Source organism: Lagenorhynchus albirostris, chromosome 2, assembly GCF_949774975.1.
Source record: "Lagenorhynchus albirostris chromosome 2, mLagAlb1.1, whole genome shotgun sequence".
NCBI classification, from domain to species: Eukaryota; Metazoa; Chordata; class Mammalia; order Artiodactyla; family Delphinidae; genus Lagenorhynchus; species Lagenorhynchus albirostris.
In genome coordinates, this window is record NC_083096.1 from 162,145,778 (window position 1) to 162,155,164 (window position 9,387).

The 9,387-nt window shown below is 57.4% G+C and overlaps 1 protein-coding gene across 1 annotated transcript; it reads left to right on the plus strand.

The window, feature by feature from the left end:
- The first annotated feature begins 1,056 nt into the window (after positions 1–1,056).
- MATN1 (matrilin 1) lies at positions 1,057–8,866 on the plus strand. Its single transcript, XM_060142731.1, has 8 exons — positions 1,057–1,147; positions 2,842–3,188; positions 4,294–4,516; positions 5,475–5,600; positions 6,077–6,493; positions 7,060–7,212; positions 8,090–8,170; positions 8,817–8,866. The coding sequence occupies exons 1-8, from the start codon at positions 1,057–1,059 to the stop codon at positions 8,864–8,866; spliced, it is 1,488 nt and encodes a 495-aa protein (XP_059998714.1).
- Positions 8,867–9,387: the final 521 nt, after the last annotated feature.

A 9,387-nucleotide genomic window follows, 5' to 3' on the forward strand; every position in this document is an offset into this window, starting at 1 on the left:
ACTTTACCCACTCATGGATGAAATGGTCAAGGCACGGAAGCACAGGGAGGGGGTCCTAACCCCAGGGGAGCCACGGGAGAGGTGGGCATGGAGAAGGCCCCTCCACTGAGCTTTACCCGTGCAAGCAGGGTGGCTGAGAATACTGGTTTGGGGAACTTTCCTGGCACTGACACTGAGCAGCACTTTAGACAAGTTACTTCAAAACTGTTTTTCAGTTCCTCACCTGGGAAGTGGGAGTAATAATATCGGTTGCCTCACAGGGCTGGCAAGAGAATTCAGTGAGATGGTTCATATAAGTCTGCTCTTCCAATCAACCCCTCCCGGTGTTTCCAGATGAGGAATCTGAGGCACAGAGAGGTGAAGTAACCTGCCTACAGTCACACAGTTGGCAGTACGAAGCCAACCCAGGTCACCTGGGTCCTAAGTCTGAGCTTTCAACCACCTTCCCTACTGCCCCCCACATACTAGGGGCTCGGGTACATGTTCGCCCCGATATGACCTTGCAAGATGGTTAGGCAGAGAGTGATCGGGAGGAAAGGGCATTATGGGTAGATGGTCCTGCGTATACAAAGGCTTGAGGAGAGCTCAGAATCCAGGCGCGGCTGGAGAGCAGGGCGTGTGTGGAGAGGCAGCGGAGGCCAACGGGGAGACTGGGGTCGGAACGGTAGGGGCGAGAAAAGCGTGGCTGCGGGATGAGGGTGCGGGCAGTGCAGGGGAGCGAGGCGCTGGGCTCAGGTCTCCCTGGGCTGGGAGTGGACTTCGGGCCAGCGCAGGCTCTGCGCCCTGGAGGAGCCGCCCTCCACCCACCTGAGATTTCCTGGATTCCAGCTGCAGCTCCTGCAGCAAAGGAGCCCTTGTGGTCAGAGGGGCCTCCGGAGCCCAGGCCGGGCGGCTCCCTCCCTCCCTGGCACACACACCTCCATTCAGCCCGGCCCCGCCCCCCGAAGGGGGCCGCCCCACGTCAGTGGGGGGCCGTCTGGGCAGGCAGTGAGCTTGATAAGACCCGGCCCCCCCGGTCCCCACCACTGTGCCGATACCGCCCGCGCTGCCAGAACCATGAGGGCGCTCTGTGGCCCCTGCCTCGTGCTCTGCGGCCTGCTGCTGCTGCAGGTCCCACGCGTACCTGGCCTCGCGCCCCTGTCCAGAGGTGAGGGGGCCCATGTGAGGTGGGGGACACCGGGCACCAAGACAGACGGCTAAGCGGGATCCAGGATGGGGAGAGGGGCAGGGAGGCAGGGGTGGCCTGCAGGCTGACCCAGGAGCAGACAGAGATGGTGACAGTCACAAGGGCTAGGGCAGGGTGACCCTGTCTGTTCTTCCCAGGGACATGAGTGGGGTTCTCTGAGCCTCTCTCTGGGCTTTGCAGCTCCCAGGCTGTCCTCAGGGACCACGCAAACTGCAGGGCCCTCGGTCTTCTGGGTCACCAAGGGCAGACGCTACCCAGAGAGCCTGCTGACATCTGGGGCTGCACCAGGCCCAGGGCTGAGCTCACGGCTCTCCAATAAGTGCAGACGTGGGGGTGGCCAAGAAGGGGTTCCCCCTTCCACCAGCCCTTCCAGCAGATTCCCGATTGGCCTCCCCATGGGCTGTACCCCACTGAGTTTCAGCCTTGGACACAGAATCCTAGAATGCCCAACTCCTCCTGTACAGATGGGGAAAAAGAGGCCAGAGAGGAGAGGACCCGTCTAAGACCACAGAGCGAGAAAGCCTCAGCCCCTGGGCTCCTGATCCACTGCCAGTTCCCTCACCCTCTCTGGGCCTCAGTTTACCCATTTGTAGCCTCAGCTAGTGGAGACTGGGGAGCCAGCGGCAAGGTGATTTCTGAGGTTCCTTGAGGACCTCTGACACCCGGGCCTAGGGCACTGTGGCTGGGGGCTGGGACAGTCCCGTACACCTTGCCTTTCCTGATTCTTCTTCCTGCATCCCTGTTTGGGAGCAGCTCAGACTCAATGTGGGACAGAGGGGGCTGGCCTATGTATTAAGTCCCACCAGGCTGCAGGTCCAGGCCGGTGATAACACCAGGCATTAGGCCTATTCTTCCCTCCAGACAGATGAGAAAAGTGAAGCTTCAAAGGTGCAATGATCTGCCCAGGGCCACAGAGTGGCTGAGCTGGGCTTCGGACCCCTGTCTACCTCACTTGGGCTCTGTGTACCACCCAGCACATGGTGCTGCCTCCCAGGCTGTCTGGGAAGACATCGCTCCTTGGGGGTGTGTCTTGGGGGCCCACTTGGTCAGGCTGCCAAGGTGGCCAGTAGGAACTCCTGCCTGTTCTCCTACTCTTGGACACCAGCTGGCAGATCGACGCAAACTGGGTCCGCTTTGCTGATTTGCTTTAATGCTCAGATGAAAGAGGCCATGTTGACAGGTGCTGCGTTGGCCTTCAAGGCCGCGCCCGCCCGAGGGCCCACCCTCAGGGCCCTCCTGCCCAGCCAGGGGAAAGAGCTGCCCCTTGTTGGCGGTGAGACATGAAGGCTGTCTTCTCCTTTGCTGCCCCCTGAACACCCTTCATGCCCAGCCCTGTGCTGTCACCCTACGTGCCTTTTTGCTTGTCCTCAAAGGATCCTGTAAGGAAGGGACCACCTGCTCATTGTACAGAAAGGAAACTGAGGCTCAGAGAGGTGAGGGCGCCATTCGAGCCTCTGTCTTTCCCACGGGCTGAGCAACCTCTGGCAAGTTGATTGCTCCAGTGTCCCCACGCTGATGATAGGACCCAGCCAGCCTGGTTCATGTCTGGTCTACTCTGCCTGGGGCCTCACGTCCAGACCTAAGTAGCTGCTGGTGCGCTGCTCCTTTGTCTTGAGTGTCTCTGGTCCTTCCTCCTGACCTTTGCCGCCTCCCAGGGCACCTCTGCCGGACCCGGCCCATAGACCTGGTGTTCGTCATCGACAGCTCACGCAGCGTGCGGCCAGTGGAGTTTGAGAAGGTGAAGGTGTTCCTGTCCCAGGTCATCGAGTCACTGGATGTGGGGCCCAATGCCACCCGCGTGGGCGTGGTCAACTACGCCAGCTCCGTGAAGCAGGAGTTCCCGCTGCGGGCCCACGGTTCCAAGGCCATGCTGCTGCAGGCCGTGCGCCGCATCCAGCCGCTGTCCACAGGCACCATGACGGGCCTGGCCATCCAGTTCGCCATCACCAAGGCCTTAAGCGATGCTGAGGGCGGTCGCCCCAGCTCACCGGACATCAGCAAGGTGGGGACTCACGGGAACGTGGCAGCAGGTGACAGCGAAGAGCTAGGTTTTCAGTGCCAGGAGCCTAGGCCTCTGGAGGGGAAGAGATTGTGCAAGGCTGCTCCCCAGGGGCCCCAGAGTAATGATATTAAAAATAATGCTGCCCCTTCCGGGCTTCTTACCATGAATCGTCTCATGTGGGCCTCACTACACCCCCTTTATCCAGATGAAAGAACAGGGGCTCAGGAAGGTGAGTTGTGCCTCATGGAGCTGCATTTCTAACCCAGGCCTGTCAGATCACCAAGACCCAATCCAAGGGGTTGGGCATCTGGGCCAGGGGTGGGAACTCAGGAATCAGAAGCAGACCCAGGTCAGAAGGAGAAAAGCAGCTAAGGGGGCTGGATGCCGAGTCTCAGACTCCAGCAGAGCTGTGAGGACCCAACTTCAGGGCAGGCTCTGGCAGGGGGTGATGAGGGCCAGGGTCCCCTCTTGTTGCCCTTTCTGGGGTACAGCACACAGGTGCCTTGTGGGAGGGGAAGTGTTTTCCTCTTAGGAAAGGGCAGGTAGTATCTTGGGGAATGGAGGGAGAAAAGGCAGCATCTTCCTTCATTCCTTGGTCATCAGTGTGGGAACAGCCTCCTTCCCAGGGCATACGGGAGAAAATGTCCAGACCGGAGGAAAAACTGCCATTCCGTAGCCTCTGCCTCCCTCTGGTGGCCAAAGGGTAGAACTGTACGGTGTTGAGCGCAGGTTGGGCCTGGCTGTCAGAGGCCGTCGTTTGACAGGGGAGACGAGGCTCTGCCCTCAGGCGGTCATGCCCGAGGGAGGAGACACCCAGAGCCCATAGTCAGATGAGAGAACAGCTCAGCCACGTCTCTCAGTCAGGGAAAACCTGTTGCCTCCTCCACTATCCAGGTTCTTTTCCCTAGGCCCAAACCCTGGTGTTGGTGAGGGGCCAGATCCACCTGCTGCCGACTAGCTGTGTGACCTGGGCTAGCCACTTCGCCCTTCTGCGTCAACCTCCTCTTATGCCAACCATCCTAAGGGTTTACTGGAGGGCCAAGCGGCCCACCCAGCGCGGGGAGGGAGGTCGGGTCCTCACACACGCCCCGCGTGTGTATCGCAGGTGGTCATCGTGGTGACGGACGGGAGGCCCCAGGACAGCGTGCGGGACGTGTCTGCGCGGGCCCGGGCCAGTGGCATCGAGCTGTTCGCCATCGGCGTAGGCCGTGTGGACAAGGCCACGCTGCAGCAGATTGCCAGCGAGCCTCAGGACGAGCACGTGGACTACGTGGAGAGCTACAGCGTCATCGAGAAGCTGTCCAAGAAGTTCCAGGAGGCCTTCTGCTGTGCGTGGGGCGGGGAATGGACCAGGCTGGGAGGGGTGCTGGGGGAGTGAGATGTGTGTGGGGGTGGGTACCGGTGTCTGGGCAGGGCCAGAAAAGGGGCGTGGCTTAGAGCGGCAGCGTGGGGGCGGGGCCTGGGCTGGAGGTGCCCTATACCGGGGCAGGGACTGAGACAGAGCCAACCTCGGGGGCGGGGCCAGGGCTCAGAGCGGCCTGATCTGGGGGCTGTCCCCTGCCTGGGGTTAAGGGAGTTGGGGAAAGGCGATACCGAAAAGAAGTCCTTTTCGTGGTAGAGTACTGGCAGGGACCAAGGAGGGGCCAGAAGCCAGTAAGGGGAGGGCCTAAAAAAACCTGTGCTATTTGGACAGGGGTGGGGGTGGGGGGGAGTGTGTGTGTGTGTGGGGGGAGCGGAGGGTAGAGGGGGTGGGGGTGTGTGTGGGGGGGTGGGGTATTGGGGTGCCAGAGTCTTCTGTGATGTGGAAGGGTCTGAGCGGCCTGGGCATTGGGCAGGAGAAAGTTCAGAGTCTTTTGCAGAGGAGAGTTGAGTCTTTGGCACGGGGCGGGCCTAGGAAGAGTATGAATCTGACTGTGAGAATTCCATGCATAGTACAATGCTCAGTACGTGGTATCTAATAAGTATGCGTTGAGCATCTTCTTTGTGCTGTGTTCACTGTTGCACGTGTTGTTCTAGACACTTGGCATACAAAAGTGAACAAAGGGGATTAAAGGCCCCGCCTCTTTGGCCTCTACATTTTTAGCGGGAAGTTTTAGCTTATTATCCGCAACATCACGTTCTCCGGGGATGTCAGCACTGCTGCAGTGATTCTGGCCCTGGGCTGAGGGTCTGGGACCCCATCCAGTCGGGGGCCTCAGTTTCCCTGAGCGTGTTGAGGCACCATCCTTGCCAAGATGTCTGAGGCCCCGTGACCATGAGATTCTGAGTCTCCTCTTGTCCCTACAGTGGTGTCAGACCTGTGCGCCACAGGCGACCATGACTGCGAGCAGATGTGCCTCAGCTCCCCGGGCTCCTACACCTGCGCCTGCCGCGAGGGCTTCACCCTGAACAGTGATGGCAAGACCTGCAATGGTCAGTGGGCCGGACACAGGCAAGCCTGGGGAAGGTGGCGGGCAGGGGATGGGGCCTTGGCCCCTCCCCAGGAAGCCCACCTGAGCCTCTCTGTACTTGGCCTCTGGACCAATCTGCAATAGATGCCTTCTAGAGTTTGGCGTCAGCAGAAGTTCTCTTCTCACTACTGTCCCTCCTTCTGTCACAGTGGGTGGTAGGTTTAATATGGTGGAAGGAGTTACGTAGTCTTGAGTTCACATCTTGGTGCCACTACTTCTGAGCTGTGTGATTTAACAGCTTTTAGAGCTTCGGGTTTCAATGCTGTAACATGGGGGCCAGGAACCTAGGCTTCACAGAGGAAGTTTTGAGGACCAAATGGGATGATCCTCCGTACAGATCTTGGGTGTGGTGCGTACCCAGCTAGTGGCTGTGATGAATGACTATGAACTTGAGCATCACTCCCCTGCCTTCCTATCCTGCTCCCCCCCCCTCCCCAGGCTGCAGCGGTGGAGGTGGCAGTTCAGCTACTGACCTGGTTTTCCTAATTGATGGATCCAAGAGTGTGCGGCCAGAGAACTTTGAGCTGGTGAAGAAGTTCATCAACCAGATTGTGGACACGCTGGATGTGTCGGACAAGCTGGCCCAAGTGGGACTGGTACAGTACTCAAGCTCTGTGCGCCAGGAGTTCCCACTGGGCCGCTTCCACACCAAGAAGGACATCAAGGCAGCTGTGCGGAACATGTCCTACATGGAGAAGGGCACCATGACTGGGGCTGCCCTCAAGTACCTCATCGACAATTCCTTCAGTGTGTCCAGCGGGGCCAGGCCTGGTGCCCAGAAGGTGGGCATTGTCTTCACTGATGGTCGGAGCCAGGACTACATTAATGATGCTGCCAAGAAAGCCAAGGACCTTGGTAGGTGCTGTCTGAACCCTGAACATCACCAGTGGCCAGGGGTACACATGGAACAGCTCAACTATAGTTTATCTTATGTCTGTTCTGATGAGTGCCCTAAACCCAGATTCAGTGTGAATGAGGAGGGATTGGTTTGTCCAGCTCTTTTTTATACTAATGAGAAAACTGAGGTCCCAGAAAAGTAAGTGGCTGGCTTAATGGTCCTTTGGTAGGTGAGGCTTGGAACTTTTATAGTTGAATGTTCCCAAGAACATACCAGCTGTTGGCAGGCAACCCCACTTTGGGACAAGCCTGAGTTTTATCACCTATTAAGTGAGAATAATAATAACCACCAGATGGATGGTTATGAGGGTTACATGAGATTGCAAAGTTCCCAGTACAGTCAGTACAAGTCTGATATATGGTAGAAGCTCAGCAGATGTTGATTTCCTCAATCACTGTACCTGCAATTCCAGCATCTGCCACCAGGAGGTGTCTGCTGTTGATTGTCTGGGGATTCCCCGGGAGGCTCAGCTATGGCTGCCTGTCCCCATGGCCACTGCTACTCATCTTGTTCCTCTTGGCAGGCTTTAAGATGTTTGCTGTGGGTGTGGGCAACGCTGTGGAGGATGAGCTGAGGGAAATTGCCTCGGAGCCCGTGGCAGAGCACTATTTCTACACGGCTGACTTCAAGACCATCAACCAGATTGGCAAGAAGTTGCAGAAGAAGATCTGCGTGGGTGAGTGAGGCCAGAAATTGTGTTGATGGGAGGAGTAGGTGGGGCTCTGGGAGGGGTGTGTGTGTGTGTGTGTGTGTGTGTGTGTAACCATCCTGGACTGGATGGGTGGGTGGGGAAAATGGGAGCTGGGGTGGCATCATGAGTTGGCAGAATCAGGAGGAAGTCTGGCCAGTCAGACTTTAACCAGCAACTGTATATTGAATGCTCTTACACATGTGGCACTCTTCTCAGTGCACTCCAAATATGAATCATTTAATCCTATTTGGTAGGAATATTGTTATGTCCATTTTACAGACAGGAAAGCCAAGGTCACAGGGGTGGAACCACTTAATAACTGGAGGAGCCAGGATTTGAACTGTGCTTCCTCCCTTGATCCTCCCCAGTGACCTTGCCAGCTGGTTCCCAGTGGTAAAGAGTATGGATTCCAGAGCCAGACACGCCTGGGTTTGCATGTTTGTTGACACTAACTAGCTGTTGGCCATAGGGCAAGTTGTTTTCCTTCTCAAGTTCTTCATTTGTAAAATGGGGTTAATGACTTCAACCCCAAAGAATCGGGGTGAGGAGTCACCATGATGACCTAGAGGCCCCTGATGACAGTGTCCTTTGCATAGTAGGTGACCAGCGTGGGGAAGCTAATATTGGAGTTCTTTATCAGGGCTTTGAGGGAGCAGGAAGACATTCAGGGGTCGTCCCCCCTCCATCATTCCTAGGAGCTCTGTCTTAAGAATTTCACGTGTCTCTCTGCCTTCTCGTATCTTCTAGGCCCCACACTCCCCCAAGACACCCTAGTCCTGGCCTTGGGCAGTGACCACCCGCCTTTCTGGCAGGCAACCACTCACCATCCTCTTTCTCTTTCCCTACTTTCTGTCCACCCCAGAGGAAGACCTGTGTGCCTGCGAGTCCATCGTGAAATTCCGGACCAAAGTGGAGGGGCTGCTGCAGGCCCTGACCAGGAAGCATATCCTTTTCCAGAGGCTGCTGCAGGGAGAGGGAGGGGGAGGGGAGGGGGAGGGGGAGGGGGAGGGGAGGGGAGGGGAGGGGAGGTCCCTGTAGGGAGAGGAGAAAGCCGTGCCCCTTGTGTGGTGTGATGGGGCAGGCTCCTCCTTGCCTGCCTCCTGCTGAAGACGGGCTGGATCCTGGCCAGGTAGGCTGGCCCCGGCTTTGATACTGACCCTGCCAAAGCAAAGGCAGGAACCGAGCTGTAGACTGGACACACACAGAGTCCTGGACACGCTCAGGAAAACATGGTGCCCACGGACTTCCATTGCTCAAGCTCTCGGTGACATGACTACCCACCAGTCTCCACTCAGATGGGGCTGGAGCCCTCACAGCTCCCCTGGCTCAGGCAGAACTAGGCGGGGACCCAGCAGGCCTACACCTGCAACTGGACAGGGCTGGGCTTTCCGGGCTCACTGTAACTGCTTGCTTGTTTTTGGAAAGCACCATTCTGAGGGCTGTGGATGGATAAGTTTTGACATTGGGGGGAACACACGCTATGAGGGGGAAGTGAGAGAAAGTCCTGGAAGGGGGGCCCTGAGTGCGGGTGCCACCCCGTCACTGCCCTGCTCTGGCCAACCTGCACATCTCCTTAACTCCCAGACCACTGGAAGCTGTGAGTAAGCGGCTGGCCATCCTGGAGAACAGAATCGTCTAAGGCTACCTGTCCCCCACGACCTCTCCATCTCCCTGCCCCCAGTGCAGCTCACAGAGCCCAGTGTGTGTCCCCTAGAGCCTGAGTTTAGTCTAGCTTTGCCATTTCAGCGAGGCGGGCTTGGGAAGGGTGGGGCCCTGGGGCGGCACCAGGTCTCTCCCTCTCCCACCCTGCGAGCCTGGGGGGAGTGCGTGTTTGAGTGCGTGTGCAGGGAGCGTGTGCATGTTTGGGAGTGTGTGTGTGTGCGCGCGCCTGAGGCTGGCTGTGTGTCTGAGAGCATGAGTGAGAACACAGGGGTGAGTGTGGGAGGAACTGCGTTTGCATTTTTTTAATCAAAAGCTTAATATATTCCCATATTTTTTAGTTCACCCTTTCTTGACTGAGAGCGCTGTAATCTCTTTTCTGATTTCTCTATTCCCCTTCAAAAAACCATTAAATGTGACTTAACTTAAGCACTGACTGGGGCCAGTGGCAGTGTGGTTATTTGGGGAACAGGAAGAAGGACCGTGAGGGTGGTGGGCGAT

What these genes read in the sequence shown, in the direction of transcription:
- MATN1 (XM_060142731.1), top strand. Translation starts at nt 1,057, where the DNA reads ATGAGGGCGCTCTGTGGCCCCTGCCTCGTGCTCTGCGGCCTGCTGCTG. An exon ending in TGATGGCAAGACCTGCAATG is followed by an intron (nt 5,601 to 6,076) that starts GTCAGTGGGCCG and finishes CCCCCTCCCCAG; the next exon opens with GCTGCAGCGGTGGAGGTGGC. An exon ending in CAAGAAAGCCAAGGACCTTG is followed by an intron (nt 6,494 to 7,059) that starts GTAGGTGCTGTC and finishes TCCTCTTGGCAG; the next exon opens with GCTTTAAGATGTTTGCTGTG.